General features: G+C 48.0%; 3 protein-coding genes across 15 annotated transcripts in view; 2 read left to right on the top strand and 1 right to left on the bottom strand.

Moving 5' to 3' along the window:
* Positions 1–147: 147 nt before the first annotated feature.
* Positions 148–14133, bottom strand: LOC121068701 (two pore calcium channel protein 2-like). Of its 4 annotated transcripts, XR_005819041.1 has the most exons (20): positions 13980–14132; positions 13785–13867; positions 12339–12453; positions 11563–11691; positions 11203–11319; positions 10005–10123; positions 9730–9831; positions 8352–8478; positions 7141–7342; positions 6463–6607; positions 4656–4841; positions 4148–4212; positions 3806–3893; positions 3473–3542; positions 2676–2895; positions 2337–2427; positions 1923–2036; positions 1426–1544; positions 863–995; positions 515–649 (listed from the first exon to the last, which is right to left on the bottom strand). XR_005819041.1 is itself a non-coding variant. In XM_040554084.1 (19 exons), the coding sequence occupies exons 1-19, from the start codon at positions 13998–14000 to the stop codon at positions 504–506; spliced, it is 2259 nt and encodes a 752-aa protein (XP_040410018.1). In that variant the 5' UTR covers positions 14001–14132; the 3' UTR covers positions 148–503. The 4 variants fall into 4 exon arrangements, 3 of the variants coding, with proteins under 3 accessions (XP_040410018.1, XP_040410019.1, XP_040410020.1); XM_040554084.1 differs by lacking the exon at positions 863–995 and having other exon boundaries at positions 148–649; XM_040554085.1 differs by lacking the exons at positions 863–995; positions 1923–2036 and having other exon boundaries at positions 148–649; positions 13980–14133.
* MTLN (mitoregulin) lies at positions 14067–14700 on the top strand. The gene has a single exon (XM_040554111.1). The coding sequence runs from the start codon at positions 14118–14120 to the stop codon at positions 14292–14294; it is 177 nt and encodes a 58-aa protein (XP_040410045.1). The 5' UTR covers positions 14067–14117; the 3' UTR covers positions 14295–14700.
* NPHP1 (nephrocystin 1) overlaps positions 14562–19037 on the top strand; it is a 19090-nt gene continuing 14614 nt past the window's right edge. For 3 of the 10 annotated variants that reach the window (XM_040554088.1, XM_040554087.1, XM_040554098.1), the window contains exons 1-7: positions 15277–15405; positions 15482–15546; positions 16435–16495; positions 16937–17073; positions 17520–17724; positions 18043–18144; positions 18895–18986. In XM_040554088.1, the coding sequence (XP_040410022.1) occupies positions 15337–15405; positions 15482–15546; positions 16435–16495; positions 16937–17073; positions 17520–17724; positions 18043–18144; positions 18895–18986 (731 nt within the window). In that variant the 5' untranslated portion in view covers positions 15277–15336. Of the gene's footprint in view, positions 14725–15275; positions 15406–15481; positions 15547–15584; positions 16041–16434; positions 16496–16936; positions 17074–17519; positions 17725–18042; positions 18145–18894; positions 18987–19037 lie in introns of those variants that run through there. The other 7 variants (XM_040554094.1, XM_040554093.1, XM_040554096.1 and 4 more) reach the window with 6 other exon arrangements.

Raw genomic sequence — 19037 nt, 5'->3', positions numbered from 1 at the left:
GCCGCCCCCCCGCCGCCAATCGCTGAGCGGCCCCTTTCGCTCCGCCCACCCCAGGCCACGCCCCCTCCCCGTGGCGCCGGCGGGAAGCGTCCCCCGGCGAAGTCAGCGCGCCCGCATTGACTGTCGTCAGTGAGCCAGGGCCGAGCGTGCTACCGAGCGCTGTTTAATGAGCTTACACTGGTCCAGACACACATACACGAGTGCTGCAGTACACGGTTCCAGTTACAAAGAGACAGCTATTCCATAACACCGATACCGCACTGCTACCGGACGCGCACGGCCGGAGGCTGCCCCATAGCATGTGCCCAGCGTCCGTCGGGCACTTTACATGAGATAAAGCTCCTTTACATGACAACACCGTGTCCAGCAGTGGCTCCTTCTGCTGCTAAATCTGGCCCACGTGCAGGTGAGCGCAGTGACTGAAGGCAGCCAGGCAGAAGGTGCTGGAGAGCCGAGCAGCTGAGGATCAGCTCTTCCTTGTCAACAGCTGTGGACACCCTGAGTTACACAGCTCGCTCAGAAGTGAGATGACTGGGGCTGGCAGCAGTAGGCGACAAGTTTAAGATCTCCTCAAATGAAGGGCCTTCATCTTCTGGCGGTATCTCTGCCTCAAACATACGCTGAAGCAGAGCATCAACTGTCCTGTACCCTGAAGGTAGCAGAAGAGTCACTGTAAGCATCCATTCCCATTTTTCCAGCAGAATCGTAGAGTATCCACCTTAATACAGATCTTACTCAAAGCCTACTCCCCTTGTTTTATGCTAAAGCAGCAAGAAAATAAATGCCTCAATTAGTGTCTACTGGTATTTTGTACCATCTACTTTTATACACTGTAAGCACTTGTAAAGGGTAAGACCCTAACTTTAAAGTGCAAGGACATGTACTCCATCTGTCTTTCAACAGACTTCTGATCCTGATGAACTGCCTCACAGAGAAGCACAAGCTTGGAGAACTGCACAGCAAGAAAACCAGGGGAAGAAGCAGCAGGCATTAAGCTAGAGGAAAGGAGCATATAGTCACCCTGTGATCCAAGCCAGGAGTGCAGAGGGCACACAGGAAGGAGAGAAGTAGAAGACAGGCTTCAGGCTTCTTGGCAACAGCAGGACCTCAGCCACCGAGGCAGTGTTTCCACAAACTGGCTACTAAAGACAAGCGTGCAATGAAGGACCAAGGAAGAAAAGCTGCTACCAGAGTAAGGAACACCAAACAGAGAGAGTCCACAGTATTAGAGACTCCACAGATCTCTAAAAGCCTCCAGCTGTGTTTTAGCTGCTTTTATGGCCCAAAGAAAGCCCAAGTGCTTTCGCAGAACTTTCTGACAGGGCTACTAACAGGGACAGTTCAGAGCCTTGGCCTCTTAAGCAAGAGATCAGGCACTCTGGCAGCAGTCACCACCTCTGAAAGAGCCTGTAGGGCCACACTTACGTTTGGAGGCGATTTTAAACACTAGCCCTCTAGGCTGTGTCTTTGTTCCAACTTCCCCCTCAAGGTCGTGCTCAGCACTCTCCATGTTATCAAGGAGTTGTTCATCCTGGAGCACCTCCCTACACAAGAAGGACCAGAAGTTACCCCAGGGACCCACACATGCACAGCAGCAATGGATTCTCTTGGGCAGGGCTAGCTCCCTGGTCATGCTGTTAGCCTCCAGCACCTCTCCTTCCCCCAGGGCAACAGCCCTGGGCTGGAAGAGCTCAGCAAGGCAGCTGCTTTACCATGTTCTCACCTTCAAGGTGAGTAATTTGTTGCTACCATCTAGACCAAGTCCATATGGTTATGACAGGTTAGCAAGAACTTTGTGAGAAAGAGGAGAGCAGTCTCATCTCACACCCAGGGTCAGAAAGAAGCATTTTCCTGCAGTCCCAATGCCCTCATCAGATGCGCCAAGTCAGCCACATCCAGCACTACCCTTCAGGGGGGCTTACTCTTGAACTCCCATTCCCAGCTCCTGGATTTTCTGCTCAATGGCTGTTTCTACTTCACTCTTCTCTAGAGAATACTCCACAAAGAAAGCTTCCAAGATGAATGACACAAAGATGCTGAAAGAAATAAGCAGAATTACACAGCAGCATTTCCCTACTGGCATCCCTTTCTTTGGCAATCAACTACCATCTGATTAGGCAGGCTCCAGGTACCCCATCTCCAGCAGACATTGCTGTAAGCCAGAGCACCAGAGCAGCACCCAGTAGAGACAAGAATAGATGCAATAGGCTTCTCCAAGAGACAGACTGGACACAAAGAAACACACAATGCATGACCCTGGGACCATCAACATTGCGCTGGCATAGGTCAGAGCCCCTCTTCATTCCAGTATAGAGGAGAGAAAACCAAAAACTTACTTGACAATAATTATAACCATCACAATGTGGAAGGCAATGAAATAAAGTTTTGCAGGCTGAGCAGTCACATTGGCAAATCCATTGGCAAAGAGTATAATGGGAGTTAAGGGTAAGAGCACCAAAGGAGGAAGATATCTTACTGTACAGTAGTGCTAATGGAAGAAAACCTGATAATACTTCCAGCAATGATATTCTGGAGAGACACGGGGGGGGGTATTGCTCTGTTGTCTGGCACTAAGTGCATGAGTGCATTCAAAATAAGGGGAAGAATGGGGCTTGGGGTTGAGGGGGAGCACGGTTCACTGAGCTCCGGTTTGGCCCTTCCACCACAAAGGATATCATGCCACTGGTTGACCACAGTGAGCTCCATCAGAACAATGAAGGAAGATGCAAAGTTGTTGAAGTTGTTCTTGCAGTACTTTCCACGGGCAAACAGAGAATCCTTGAGAGCTGGATTTCCACATTCCAGAGCATAAGGGGCATTAGAATTCGCAGGGAAGAACTCGATCTTCCCATGGAATAATTCCATGCCAATGATAGCAAATATACAGTACACAACCTGGAAAGAGAAATGCCATCACCTGCTTTCTCCAGTGAGCAGTAAGCCCCATGGCAAGTATAGAAGTTCCAGCAGGCTCTTCAGTTTCTACAGACACAGCAAGCTGCTGAGAAACAGCATAGAGTCTAAGAGACCCTACCCCCCCCAAGGCCAATTACTAGGCAGAAATAAGCCAAGAACTACAGCCCAAATGCACAGAAATGAAACATTCTCAAATCATAATAGGAAAAGTATTTTTAAGAGATTTGAGAAACAAGATTCTCATTCAGCTTTTTGCCCAAACCATAGTTCAATTTCTTACAGTATCTGTAGCCCAGCCTGCACAGGACATCTTTGCTGCCACAGAGGACAAAAATGCCCTGGCCTCTGACCTGGCAACTAGCAGGAACCCAACCCTTTCGCACACATTTACATACTTCAAAACCAAGCATCAAATGGACACAGTTTCTTAAAGGCCTGCCATCCAGAGATCTGCATTTATCCTCTTGCAAACCACATGAGTGAGAGACTTAAAACACATTCTTGCAAAACTGGAATGCTTTGAGCTAAGTTGAGCTAAGATACCAGAATTTCTTACCAGAGTCAGACCACCAAATGTCAACATGGTCGGTACGATGTTTATCAGCGTGTTCATGATGACCCGGAACCTACAGCAAATGATTTATGATAACACCTGCTGTGGGGAGGCTTTTTTTTAAAGTCCATGCTTGCTTATCACTGCCTCCCATCCAGCATGAACTCCCCATTTGTCCTTATTTATTGCTGCAGAGAGGTTGCAGCAGCTGGGCTCATCCCAGACAAGTTGGGACAAGGCCTCTGAATGCCACAGTCAATCCAAAGCACTACATTTCAGCCAGCCTCTCATACGACTTGCCCCACAAACATATCCCTACCCCATTCTGTTCGTTACCTTTGAATGCTGTCAACAATCCTTATTAGCCTGAGGACCCTTAATATGAAGACAATGTCCAGGATCTGTTGGCTGTTGTACTTCGTAGCTGAAAAAAGAAAAGTCTTCTGCAAAATGAGCAGGTAAGTGTAAAGACATGTTCTTACATTTGTTACAGTTACTGTGTTTAATAAGGGCATAACAGGTATCCATAAAAAAAGACACTGGGTTAGTTCTTAGAAACCCTATAGAAAAAAATCATTGTCCTATCAAAAAAGCCACCCAAGCCCAAAATGACAGCAAAAGACAACTCAAGACCACCGAGTTTCCCAGATGCATGCAGGCTGTTTAAGCTGCACTTACTCGATCTCAGGGTGGTATTGAGTATCGTTGCAGTCAAGGCAGCAAAGATGATGAGGGTATCAAACCTAGCATGAGGGAAGGCAGCGCTGTTAGATTTGTGGGCAACAAAGAACGGGCACTTAAACTGCCACATTACATATAAAAGTAGTAACCCTTCTTCCTCTCATCTGTGCCAGACAGCCCTGCTCCATCTCAAATTATTTACAGCATGGGAAGATTTGTTTTTCTTCATTGTTTAGTAAAAAAACAAACCTTCCCCTGCCTAACTACTATCATCACACACTGCAGTCACCTTTGACTGAGCTACCTGGCGAGCAGAGAAAAGCGCCTCTCCTGACAGAGACAGGAAAGAGCACACTGTCCTCTCACGCACACAAGTGTTTTAACTATACCCTGGTACATGAGTTAGTCTCAGGCAGCCCATCTCAGACTTCCATTTCTTGACAAGCTGGAGACAGATCTCACCATACTTCACAGTACTTTTACCACCACCATTCATCTCACTCACCAGTTCCAGAATTGATTTTTGCCAAAGAACACCCTTGGTTCGTACGTGTACACTTTTAGGAGTATCTCAATTATGTATAAAGCAAGGAAGACCCATTCTGCATAAGAAATGTAAGGGGTTTCCTCATCCAGGGCAATGAAGATAGCATTTATTAAAATGATTGCATCGTAAGTCCAAACAAATCCCCTGCAAAAAGGAAAAGAAAGATGATTCACCTCACCACTCTCAAGAAGGTAAGAGTTAGTTAATTCAGGAGTTCTTAGTTTTCTAAATGATAGTGTTTGAAGGAGGAGGCAATCTACTTATCAGCTCTCCCAGAGCCTGAGAGTTTAGGGAAGTTAAGAGCCTAGCTTTGTTCTTGAAATCCAACACAGAACATAGGCCTTCAAGGTACACCACTGTCAATACTCCCAGTGTTAAGCTCTCGAACTGACTGCAACTGAATTTCCACCAAGTCAAGCAACATGTATCAAGCAGAAAGACTGGACAAATAAAACAGAAGCCTATAAAAGACTGGGATATGATAGGGGTGCTGCAATCAGAGGGACCTGGATAGGCTGGGGAAGTGGGCAGAGGGCAATCTCATCGTGTTCAAGTGTCAATGCAAAGTTCTGCTCCTGGGGAGGAGCAACTTCAGGCACCAGTGCAGGCTGGGGATCCATCATCTGAAAAGCAGCTCTGCAGAGAACCTGGGTGGTGGTGATGCAGGGGGGTGTCTTCGTTGATGACCTGAACGCGAGCCAGCAATGCACCCTGGTGGGAGCAGTGGCCAACAGCACCCTGGGTTATCTTACAGAAATGCTGCGGACAGGTCAAGGGAAGTGATTTCCTCCCCCCTTAGGGCTGAGGAGGCCACATTTAGAGCACTGTGGACAGATTTGGGCTTTCCAGTATGAAAAGACATGAACATACTGGAGCTAGTGCAGTAAAAGGCCGCTAAAAAGATTAAAGGATAAGGTGATCTGACAGGATACTGACAGAGCTGGGAATGTTCAACCTGAAGGGGAGAAAGACTGGGGGAATCTCAGTGCATATAAATACCTGATGGGAGGGTGTAGAGAAGATGGAGCCAAACTCTCCTCAGTGGTATCCAGTGAAAGCACAAGAAGCAATGGGCACAAATTGAAATACAGGAAATTCAATTTAAACAAAAAGCTTTTCCTTCCTTTTTTTTTTTTTAAACTGAGGATGTCCAGAAACACTGGAACAGGCTGCAGAGAGGTTGTGAAGTTTCTATCCTTACAGATACTCAAAACCCAACTCAGAGCCCTGAGTAACCTACTCTAGCAGATCCTACTTTGAGCAGGGAGGTTACACCTGATCATCTCTAGAAGTCCCTTCCAACTTCGGTAATTCTGCAATTCTGGGAAGACTCAAACATGAAGCAGAGCACTAGCACTCTGTAGTACCAGCTTAGTAAGAGCTGATGAAACAATACAATGCAGCTTTGCAGAGACTACCGACATAAGATCATCACCTTTAAGGGAAGCATTTAGTCTGGTCCTTCGAGGCAGGCCATAAAACACTTCTTGCTTTCAGTAAACACTGTTTACACTCAGCACCTATAAAAGGCCTGAACAAGTAGGACTGCAAGAGATCTGAACTCGCCAATAGCAAGTCTACTTTTGCCAAACCAGTGAGGGTAGACTAAGAGCAGTTGGTCCACAGAACATTTCTGAACACAGAACCCCCACTGTTTGAATACAGTTTACACTTCTCAGCAGGACACCCAGACAAACATTTACTTGCAATACCACTATTCTGTTTCACGTGTGAAGAGCTGCTTGCTCCACCAATCCAGGCTTACCTGTGCCTAACCATACTGCGCAGGAATTGACTCACTGCTGACTTATATACATGAGGCATCCATTGTCCCAGCGGATGGCTGCGTATTTTCAGCGTAATCACCTGGATGTTGAGGAGATCTGCTAGCTGCACAAAGGACTTCTTATCTGCAGTAAAGGACAGCACTACACATCAGTCCACTGTCATTAGTGAAAGGCAGCGTCTGGCAAACCTACATCCACTTAAGTTGCAGCAATTGGTCAAAGCAAGGCCAGCAGCCAGCACAAACCTTTAACAATCACTGTGGACATGATCTAGCATGAGACTGATCCATCTCTCCCAATATTCTGTCTCTAGCAGAAACAGACTGCAGAGAAATGTGCGGGAAGCCACATTGCTTGGATGAATCCAATAAAAAGGGAGGATATATTCGTCCTGTGCTGAGAACAGTAGGCACCCTTCTCCATAGTGAGCTTGGCCTGATCTCAAGTGGCCATGAAGAGCTGCCCACAGGACACAGCACAGGCAGAAAGACCAGCCTCTCAGGGCTTGCGAATCCGGAGAGGGAAGCAGTACGAGGGGACTAGAGTCCCTCTTGGACCATTACACACCGTAAGTCTAGTGCCAGAACCCTTAAATCAGCAGGCTCCTGACCCCAGCTCCTTCCCAGTCCCTGAGCACAGCAGGCCCCACTGCTCACCTATGAAACCCTTCTGCTCATCATCTGAGATGCGTAGGAGCAACTCTCGGTGGGAGTTGCTGATATCAGGAGCCACCAGCTTGACAAGCTGCTTCCACCGGGCTTCTCTAACCACAGGCTGTGCTCCCTCCTCTTCCTTCAGGAGGTTGAAGGCCTCTATCATCTTGCGGTGCTTCATGTAAGCAAGCTTACGGATCTCATTCTAGAGAGAATGTCAGCATTCAGGCAGCTGCAGTCACCCTGCCCCCTTCTTTATTAATAATCTTATTTCCCTGGTACAAGGATGTAAGACTCAGAGGAACAAATTCAGGGCGATGCTAGACGCTAGGCACAGCACAGTCAATGGGGTGATGAGAAATGCTCTTTAACAGGCAACCATGAGCCTTCCACACAGCACTCTGGAGGGATCGCTAGATTGCTTGCTACTGGGAGATGCATTGAAAAATGGAAGGGAAGACAAAGGACAGTATCTAACAGGAAGGAGATGGGGGGAGGGTGTCTATCAAAGACCACAGGATCTGCAAGCCCACAGGTCACAGAAGCAGAGAGGATGTGTCCACACATACTTGCCATCCATAAGTCAATGCTGTGACATTAGGGATTGAGATCCTCTTCTGCATATGATCATAAGCAGGCTAAAGAACCTCATACCCTTGGGACACTGTAGCCTCTGGGAAGACCTAGAAGACTGCTTCCTGTGAAGGAGATCCAATCCCCTCAAAATAGCACCCAGGAATTTGTACCTCTCACCCTTCCATTGCAAATACCAAGCTGTACCTACTCAGTTACTGTAGAAGAAGAAAGTTCCAATTTACTTCAGCCTCCCTTGCTTTAAGAGCAAGTATAGTGGCACAAAAAGCATGCTGTGCACTTAAAGCCAACTGAAAACAGTCTACTGCATAGAAACAGCATTATTTCTAGAACTAATCCTATAAAAAACAATAACACACGCTTCCTACCTGTTGCAACTTATTGGAGATACACCAGCATTGCATATTTCATTGTTAAATAATATTAGAACTTGCAGTAATACCCATGATATGGAAAGGTGAACTTGTGCTTTTCATTTACAGAGCACCAATACAGGCTAGAAGCTGTTCACCTTCTCCACATTTTGCAGAAGAATTCCAAGGGAAGGCCAGATGCCTCTATGCAAGATTATATAAAACAGCAGGCAATTGCCAATCGCAATTCATCCCTCCACACATTACCTTCAGGTGTTTTTTGTAGTTGTTATACACAACAGCCAGAAAGAGCGACATGAAGATGTAAGTGTTGACAATGACAAAGGCAATGAAGAACAGGGCATACCATGAGCTGAAGTCAAACGCTGGCATCCTAAAGGAGAGAGAGATTATTACTTGCGGAGCAGACAAACAGGACAATAAGAGACATCTTCCAGATGATTTTTTGAAATACTGTTTTAGATAGCAAGATCAAACTTGGCCAGATAACACCCAACCGGGGGGGAACCCTAACACTATGCACTGAGTTAAAGAAAACGCTTCTTCCACTAGGTCTGCATCCTGTGTGGAATCAGTCCCTGTTTGAAGGGATGCAAAAAAGAAAGCAGAGTTTAAGCTTCTGTCAGCATGGGTAAGTTTAAAAGTAAGAGTCTTGAGGTGAAATCTCAGTCATAAGCTGGTGAGTTACTGGCTTCAGGTGCCTTCATTGCATTCAGACCTCCCCTTCTGCTTACCCTAGGAGGGCCACATGTTTTGGTATTTGAATACCTGTGGTTCCCCTTAACATCCCTGTTCTGTTCAGTACATCTCCAGCACTGAAATGTGTCCCACTCCACCCCCAACCCCATCTTTCCTGATGGCTCCTTCACAGTACAGACTGCAACGGAAACCCAATTAGAACAAATGAGGATCAAAAACCCAAGCCTCCTGCAAGTTTAACACAGCTGTGCAAGTTAAAGTCTGCACACACATCCCTACAAATATTGAGAGAGAAGAGTCATCCGATCACTACAGCATACTTCTTTTTAGAAAAAGATTTTAATCAAAGAGCTGGGGCACTTGTCCCTCAGGTTTAAGCTTTGATCAGCTACTGGGTCTTCTGGAAAGCATTACTTTCAATTCACCTTTTCTAAAAGGTCCTCCCAGACTCAGACTCTGGTTCAGAGCATATTTATAAAACAGAGAGCTAACAATTCACGAGATCGCTGCAGACTGGAAAAATCAAAGCCCTGTTCCCATGCTGGAAGTCCTTGATGTGCAAAACACAGTACTGTTCTAACCTGAGACACTGACAGGATGCACAAAAGACAACGTTCAGAATACTAAGCAATAAGTTTAAGTGCTCAGGCTTAGCTGTTGTATCAAGAGACTTCTTGGCTACCAGGTGCCAGGGGGATAGGAAGCTGAGAAGAGTATGACAGCAGAACCAGAAGAGTATTTCACAGGTGAAAGAAAGGTACAGAAGACTTCTCCTTCCTCCCCACAGATGAGCACAGTAAGCGATGACAGCTGTTGTGGACACTGATCACAGCTCTACATGGTGCTTTACACAGTTTCAGTTTTTCCACCACTAGGAGTAGGACACCAGTGCTCACAACAAAGATTGCAAGCAAAGCATACATACATGACATCTGGGCTGTTTGCTGTTGTCACCAGCACATAGAGGTCAAACACAATTTCTAGGTAGTTTCTGAAATATGGCAAGCCTTCTGCTGTCTGGAGGTTCCTAGGAGGAAAACAACAACCTGAAGTTAAGCACAGAGATCACAAATCCCACCACAGGAGCTACAAGTATTTCTATTTACCAGTAATCAATTGGAGTTGCCAGAACCCTCCTGCTCAAGAGGATCACACCCATTCTTTCCACCCAGCTCTGAACAAAAAAAAAAGTATTCACACCTTTCACCAAACAGCTTCAAGGCCATGAGGGAGAACATGAGAAGGCTAAACATGAAGAGCAAAAAGACATAGGTGATCTCTGGTAACGTATTGCGGATGCTTCGGAAGGCTCTCCGAATCTGTCAGGGAGAAGGGAAGTGTTTAGAGGCAAAGCAGTACCCATTTTTCCCCCCTCATCATCACATCAGAACATAACACCTATGCAGGGACAGGCAAGCACAGTAGGTCACAAGTTTTCTTTGTTGCCTGGCAGGACAGATTGTCCCAGATGTGCCAGCTCTGTTCTGCTAAAACATGTGCAGGATTACCAGGGGCTTTCCTCCTCATTTTCCCACTTCACAAACCATTTGAACTCAGCTAGGCAGGGGACAGTGGACCCCATGGCACTGCTGAAGTGCTCCTGCTCCAAGGTACTGGTCAGGGACAAAAGTCTGCTACTCCAGGCTACCAAACATGCTCTAAGACCGAGAGTTCAACTGCTTCCTCCAGCAGGCCTCACACCACAGTAGTTTACTTATTTGCAAGTCAGGACCAGAATGGTCTCGGGCAGCAGGGCAAAGATCTCCCTGTGACAGGAGGGATCAGAGTCTAAACCATCCATCCGAACTACAAGTTCAGTTTTGAGAACAGCACAACACTTGTGCTTGTTTGCCTACGTGACTTCCAGAAATAAAAGCAAGCTAGCCCCAGACTCAGGGAGAAACAGTTTTCTTGTCCACAGTGCTGCTCATGTTCTTTCCTCCAGAGAACAACATCTAACTGCTTGCAAGCAGAGACTTCTCCTCCATACAGGCTGGAGGAATCCTAGCCTGTGGACTGATCTTAAAAGAAAGCTTATTTCTTCTCAGTACAGTGTTGCTCTTTATTAAGCACAATTTTCCCTAAATCATGACATCACTACATACGGCAAGAAGCTCTAGTTTCAGCCTCAAGTCTGTACAGAGCCCCCAGTATAAGTGACCCAGTCCACAGGTACAAGAAGCCTTGTGGTACTTTGCACTACACTCAAGCTGCATCACTGAACGGACCCTTTTTTTCCCATCTCACATTCTTGCTCCAGGCCACCTTTGAGAGGAACTCACTCAGAAGAGCCTAAATTCTGCCACCTCTGCCCCCAAAACATTCTACTAAATCCCCTGGATCTCAGAAAGCAGCAGGCTGTCTAAGAGTAGTTCTTCCCACTAGACCCACTCCTTACCTGGCGACTCTCTGCAAAGTTGATCAGGAAAATGGGCCTTGCAATTCTTGACCATCGAATGCTCTTTATGTTGTATATCCTGAGGGCCCCATATATGGCCAAGTCAGTCAGAGACAGCTGCAGAAGAAAGAGGAAAATTCACAGAAACAATGCTAGAAGTGCATCTAGATGAAAGACAATTGGGTTAGCTGGTACAGGATACACCCACACAACAGGTTTGTGGGAACAGGCTGAGCTGCTGGTTGATTTGGCCATGGCTTTTGTAAAGCCTTGGTGCATCAGACCCCAAGAAAGCAACAGAAGGAAAAAAAACTCTACATCACCCACCCCAACCCTCATGGCTCCCTAGACCTAACTTACCAGAATTGCAACCACGATGCAGATATTCTTGGTATCCTTCCAAAATACATTACGAGGGGTGATTTTTGCAAAGTGTGTCAGTCGGCCAAAGAACACCAGAAGGCACAACACCTCAACCAAAGAAGTGGCCTGCAGAGAAAGAAGGGACCCGGGTCAGGACAACCAAGAGCAGTGCTAGCCCTCTTCACACAGATAAGGATGCTCAGGCAAAGAAAAAAAAAGCAGTCAATACAAGAGTTTTTTTCAGTGGGTTTTGCTGCTGGCTGTTTTACAGGCTCACATATGCAACACTAAGCAATAGTTTTAGGCTTCCTTTTAGTAAAGTTTCCCGCTACATGCAAGTTAAAGTCAGTGGATTTGTATTGGGTTAGGACTCAAGGAGCACAGCCACAAATACCAGTGTGGAACAAATAAAGGCTGCCCTTAGGACTGCCTGTTTTCTCCTGCAACACTCCACTTCTGCTGCAAGATGCAAGAACTCCACCTGGGTCACTTAGAAGGCTGGTACTACTCTCCAAATGCAGAAAAAGCAACATGACTTTGCCTGCAGTCACACCAGCAATTGCTAATGTCTATGATGACTGCCATAGCCCCTATCTAGTTTCCAGGCCTTTTTTTTGGGTTCCCAATCCAGCACATCCAGTATTAACAGAATGATGAGCAGCCATCAACTCCTGACCCCTTGACAACTTGTTTCAAGCAAGAAACCCTTGCTTGCTCTGCCAAGCAACACAACAGTAGCTGCATTACTGCTTCCATGCTGTCTGGAAACTCACCAGGAAAGGGAGAGGATACACAGCAGGTTCTTCAAACACTGCGAGGGACAGGTTGAGAAAGATGAAGAAGTAGGTGGCTGTTCGCATAATCCAGTGGTTATAGAGATAATAAAGCCTGTAGAAAGAAGGTAGTGGCACCATAAGTAAAAGCTCCAGTGCACATACCCATGGGCTTAGCAAATGTATCTTGGAAGAGCAGTAGAAATTTCCCAAACAGTCATGAAGAAGGGTAGCAGTAGCATGTGTAGAACAGGGAATCGTTTAGAAGTTTTTGACAGAGAAAGCCTCTTGAGTTTTTTATACGTAAGTCAAGAAGTATTGTCCCCTTCAGCAGTAAAGCCTCTGGAGAATGCTAGCATTAACCATGAACACATCCAGCTGTAAGTTTCCCACAGCAGGCTCCACACAACACTACACAATAGTGGCTCCTTCAAGTAGATGCAAAGCAGATCTACAGAGAGAGCATACAGTTTCTCTGCTAACATAAATGCTGCCAACATCGCCAAATAATCACCTCATCTGCCTAGTAACCACCTCAGATAAAAGCTACAGGGCAAGTGATGATATGGATGACATATATCCATTAAAGATAACATCGAAACATCACCTTGTAAAACAATTAACATACTTGGACAGTACAAGAACTCCAGAAGCTTCATTAACTAAGACAGGAGAACAAAGTGAAAGGGAAAGGTTTTGTGGGGAGGACTACAGGAGTCATTAGTGCTCACACTTAGCTTTGTGGGCAGCCTGTTGTAGCACCTTTCCCTTCTGTACTGGCAACCTTCCCTTAGTTTTACACACAAAATCTGCCTACAGTAGTGTAAGCCTGAAGGAAAAGTCACCTCTGACTGAAGTTGAGCCAGCAGCTCAAAGAGAAGAGAGCCACTGCTGCAGGCAAAATAGTCTTGACTCAGAGAACTTCATTCACCTAATTGACAATTAACAAGCTTCTAATTACTTCTGCCCAAGCAGCCACTGCCCTTGCTGAGAAACAACCTAGCAGAGACACCACAGGCATGCAGCAGGTTGGTGTTGCTGTTGCACGTGGCCAAACCAGTTCACACAGGGCTCTTCTCCCACCCAGGTCACCCTGCTACCAAAACCCCACCACTTAAACCCCATACAGGCACCCTGTGCCATCCCCCACATGCAAATAAGGGCTGGGCTTCTCATTCTCATTATCTCTGAAGACTGAAGCTGCAGCGCTTTGTAGAGTGTTTTGGTTTTAACTCAAGCAAAAGAAAGATTTTATTTTCCTCCTCATCCTTAGGATAAGTCGCATTGAGCTGCATTTAATGCACACGTTTCAGCCTGACTCCAGTTCGTTGTATCCCACCCAGCCTGACTTCTCAGTGCCCAGCCCCAGGGCTGTGGGGCAGCCCAGACACCACCCCTCAGACCTGCTGGGGCCGGCTCCCCCATCTCAGCTCTGGCTGCCCTTACCTGACCGCCTCCGGGGAGGTCTTGAAGGGAATATTTCTGTTGTACTGCGCATCAGAGACAAACGCTGCCGCCAGCAGGAGCTCCTGTGGGAGGGGGAAAAGCACAGGCCGGTGGGTGCTGGAGGCCTAAAGGGACCCGCAGAGAGAGACCCCTCACCACCGCCCCCAGCCCCAGCGGGGAGGCCCCAGCCACTACCTCTGAGGCATCCTCTGCCATGGCGAGGGAGATGCTGACCCCTGGCGGCCCCGCCGCTTTTAACGGCACCGCCCCGCCGGCGGAAGCGGGAGGAGGAGCCGGGGCCGCCCCCAGCCTCTCCCCGTCCCCTCAGCGCCCATGGGCCCGGAGGCGCTGCGGCCGCGGGCCGTGCGCTGGGCGCTGCTGGCCGCCTTCGCCGCCGGCGTGCTGGTGGGCTGGCAGGCCGGCCGGGCCCGGCGCCGCTTCCTCCGCTGGCGCCAGCAGCGCCTCCAGCGCCGCCTCGATGCCGCCCGGGAGCAGCTGGAGGCGGCCTGAGCCGGGGCTGGAGGCCGGGGGCCGGCCCCGTCGTCCCGGCGTGATCGCGGCGGTGAACGCGGCTCTGCATCGTGCGACGGCGTCGCCTTGCTGCGGGCCGGGGCTGGGCTCTGCGGGGGACAAGCGGCGACAAAAGGACTCGGAGGACTCGCGGAGGCCGCGTTGGAGCTGGTGGAGACGGAGAGCGCTGCGGGGCGCCGGCACTGGCAGCCGGGAAGGGGCCTTCGCTGCGACGGACTGGCGGGAGGGAACAACACCGAGCGGGGATCCGTGAGGGGCGATGGCACTGCGCGTACCGCCGTGTTTCAGCGCTGCCGGCGTTTGTCTTGCTTCGCGATGCCCAGGCCTGCGGCTGGTGCACGCTGCCCTGCCCTGCGCAAGCGCTGCTGATAAATCGATGAGAAAATAACCTTGGCGTGGTGTTCCCTAGGTGCGTTTATTGCTCTCGTGTGCCAAAACGCGCTGTAAGGGTGCGCGCGCCAAACGCCAGGTCTCGCTGTGAAACAACACGCGTGAGAGCACCTCTCCTGGGGGGGCCGAGGGAGCTGGGGCTGCGCAGCTTGGAGAAGACAAGGCTCGGGGGTACCTCGGCGCGGCCTGCCGGGGCCTGGGGGGGCTCGTAAAGATGGAGAGGGGCTCTTTGTTCGGGTAGAGAACGACGGGACAAGGCGGAAAGGTCTTGAAGTAAAGGAGGGAGGTTCAGCCTAGACGGGAGGAGGAAATCCTCGGCTCAGGGCGGCGAGGCCTGGCGCGGGCTGCCCGGGGGCGCTGTGGCTGCCCCATCCCTGGCAATGCCCGAGGCGAGGCTGCACGGGGCTGGGGGCAGCCTGGCCTGGCGGGAGGTGCCCCAGCCACGGCCGGGCCCGGAGCCGGCCGGGCTTTGAGGCCCCCGCCAGCCGGAGCCGTTCCGTGACCGTGAAAGGCCCGGGGGCCCCGGCGCTGCCCGGGGCGGCACCTAGCCCCGCGCCTACATCTCCCGGCGTGCCGCGCTCCCGGAAGTGGCGGCATCCCCCTGCGCCGCCGCGCCCGTTGCCTAGCAACCATGTCGGGGCGGCGGGCGCGGGGCCCTCTGCAGCGGGTGCAGCGGCGGAGCCGGCACCTGCGGGACCAGGTACCGGGGGCGGCACCGGCGCCGGGAGCGGCACCGGGACCGGGGCCCCGCTCACGGCGCCTCTCGTGTGTTGCAGGTGGAGGCGCTGCGGGCCGAGAACGCGGCCGCGAGCGGCGGGCAGCGGCAGGCCCTGAGGCGGAGGTGAGGCCGTGCCGTGCCGCGTGAGCCCTGCCCCAGCCCTGCCCTCAGCCGCGGGCCCCCGGCGGCTGCCGCCACACGCCCTCGGCCAGCGGTCTGCCCGCTGCGGGGCTTGGCGTGCGACATTAAACACAGTCCCGGTCACCTCAAGTGTGGCCTCGGTCGTGCCCCTGCATTCAGCCGTCGTGGCTGTGTTTAGTATATGTTGATTATTTATTTATTTTTCCTATGGATTTGCCTCGTACTTTTGTGAAGTAACGTTTTTAGCAGTGCTCAGTGGCAAGGAGTTGCGTAGCTTAACTGCGTTATGGAAAAAGCCCTCTCCTGGTTGCCCAGAGCAAAGCCCCTGGCAGAGTCACTCCATTCCCCCTCATCTTTGCATCAGAAGGAGCAGCTGGCTCTCTCTCCGCCTTTTCGTTTTTCTCATGACTGTACAGATCTCTGCCCCTTTTCACTCAGCTGCCCCCCAGGATGCTTTCCAGTCTTCAGAGTTTGAGGTAGTTTAAGTGGAAGCTTGTACATCATGGGTAATAAGCAGTTAAGCTGTCTCATGCCTTAGCTCTTCCAGAACTCTTGTGTGAATGTTTGATTGTCATCAAGAACTTGTCAGATCCAGGTGATGATCTTGTTTTCTCCCTCTGTTCCAGATCTTTTATTGATGCTTATTCCTTTTGAGGTTTGTTAAAACACCTCCTCTAAGGAATCACTACATTCTTGGTTTTTGAAGTGCCATTTGCGCTTGTATTAATATTTGTAAAGCTGTGTGTGTGTACAGCAGTGTGAAGGCATGGGTGTCTAAATTTACAAGTTTCGGTGATTTAGCATGAGTTAGGTGTCCTGTCTACCAGAGTTTTAAGAAAACACCATCTGTCTGTCTTGCTTTCAATGCAGATGCATGCAGCTGCAGAAATTGGTGGATGAAAATATGGATGCTCTTCATAATTTGAAAAAAGTAGGTATAGAGAGAAGTTTGTTAATAATTTTCTCCAAAGTGCATTGCAGTGAATGTTTAGAGAACACCAACCTCCTTCAGCTTTAGATGCCTCAGAACAAAAGCAGTGCCTAGCACTGTGTAACCTCTAATCAGGATTTGTGAGATCCATTTATATTATTTAAAAACATATTTTCTGTGCTTTATTATGTACAGAAAAATCTTTATCAACCCAATACATTCTAAAATGTTTCTCAAAGCAATGCGTTATATTGGGAGTGGAGAATGTAGATTTGAAATTTAACATGAAATTGCATCTTGTCAAAGGCAAGAAAGATGTCACTAAACAGGGAGTGATGGCACCCCTGGAAGGTGAAAACTTAAAATACATGTCTGGAAAATCTTCTTTGTAGGAGAACTTGAACTTTGATTACTTGAGCAATTTGTTGTATTCTTTCTCAGGCTGATGAGCCTGCGCCTGTGGGGAATTATACTCAGAGGAAAGAAGAAGAGGAGAAGCTATTGCTAAAGCTGTCTCAACAGCTGCGGAAACTTGGTCATGTCTTGGATCAGGATAACGCAGCTACAAATGACACAGTGTAAGTAGCCCAAATGAACAAATACAATCTGCACTTTAATAGAATTGTACATGTGGGGCTGGAAAGGACCCTGAAAAATTGTAGCCTTATCCCTTCTATTATCTTAAAATTTAGTTTAAAAAACAAACAAAAAAAACTGCTGAAGGGCCAGCTCTTCTGGGGCTTGTTTTTACTGAAAAAAGGAGTTGCTGGAATTTTCTGAAGGTGCTGGTTAATGATAATGTAGCTGTTGAGAGAAGAGGGTGTGCTGTGGCCTGTATGCTTGGGGATGAAATACCACTGAGAGCTTTTTGAGATCAGGCCAGAAACTAAAACACAGGAATTAAAATTCTGTATCTGGGTAACATCCTTGCAAAGAAGCCCACGTTGCAAGGCTTCTACAGCAACGTCAAGAAGGTTTGGTAAAATGAAAACAAAACAAAAAAAGTTTGATGTATTTTGAGTAGGAATGAGGGACATCAAAAAGATCCTCAAAGAGAAGATGAAGACAAAGAAGAGGATGAGAGTGATGATGACGATGGAGAAAGTAGTGAGGAAGAAGACAGTGAAGAAGCAGATGATGAGGATAAACTGTTGGATGATCCCAGTGTTAAAGAATGTATTGCAGTTGGAAACTTTAATGCGCAGCAGGAGGGTGATCTCACGTTTAAGGTAAATATGTCTCTGCAAAAGTTTTTACCATGTTGCTACTGCAGATCATTCTGTATTAAGCAATAACAATAATTAAATTCTATGCTTCTGGGATTCAGTCAGTTCTTAGCAGGATTCTGGGGAAAATGGCTTTTCCTAGTGTACATTTGGCGTACTGGAGTCCAGTGTCCTCTTGCCACCTTCTGTAGCAGCCGAGTCTGTAGCTGTGGTCTCTGTGACCTGTGTTACAGGGGAAATTGGAATTGTTATTCAAATTGCTCCTGGCGTCATTTTGAAATATTTGGTTGTCTTTTGTCTCCATCTCTCCTCACGGCAAAGAAAGGTGAAGTCCTGCTTATACATGATAAGAAGGCGGATGGCTGGTGGCTAGCTGAAAACTCAAAAGGGGAGAGAGGCCTCGTGCCTAAAACCTATCTTGCGGTTAGTGTGCTGCAAACTTCTTCCATTCTAGTCTCACCTCTGTTATTTTATGTATGTTAATGATAATATAGCTGCATGAAATTTATCATAACACTTACAATGGGCACACACAGCAGCTTTTAGTCAGTTGTATGCAAATAACGCCATGTTTGTATGCATGTGTACGCAGATAGCTATCAAAAGCAGTATTTTGATGCCATATGGAGATGTGACGTGATTTTTGCGGAGAGGTTTGCTGAATATGAAAGTTAGAGACTTTTGCTGCTAACAGTCAGCTCTGAAGGTTCCCAGCTGCTACAGAGCCATGCATGCTTTTCACGATTCATATGAAATGTCAGTTGGAGTATTTTGTAATTTGACATTAATTAATTAACCTTTAAATGTGGGTACATAGTTTGGCTCAATTGAGTCTGAGCTTCCCACTGTGGAACAAGGCTTTTCAGAACGGAGAGTATGTTGGGTAGAGAACTTTTTACTTCACGATACCAATGTATTTCTCTTTTTAAAGAATCTGCTTTGCAAAACCATTCTCTTGCTTAGTGTTCTCCTGTAGGAATACTCCAATCTCTTGCTGTGGCTGCAGAACCGAGAGCAGTGTTTTGTAGTTACAATGCTCTGGAGTAATAGGTCATGACAGACAGAAAATCTTCTCTTCTAAACTATGTACACATGCTGTAGTTGGAGAAAACATTTTTAAGAGCAGAACTGTGAAGAAAGTGAGCCCTTGCCCTTTCTGAATCTGAATTACAGGTCCATAACAAAGATGGAGAAAGCCAAGAGGAAAGTGATGAACACATAGAAGTGGTGGATGAAACAGCAGATGGAACTCAAATTAAAAAAAGGTAAGTGGAATATGCAAAAGCAAATAAGTGTAAAATTGTCCATCCTGCTCT

The sequence above is a fragment of the Cygnus olor genome, chromosome 3 (assembly GCF_009769625.2).
Source record: "Cygnus olor isolate bCygOlo1 chromosome 3, bCygOlo1.pri.v2, whole genome shotgun sequence".
Lineage (NCBI taxonomy): Eukaryota > Metazoa > Chordata > Aves > Anseriformes > Anatidae > Cygnus > Cygnus olor.
The sequence above is the reverse complement of the archived record's forward strand: the minus strand, read 5'-3'. Positions and strand labels throughout refer to the sequence as shown.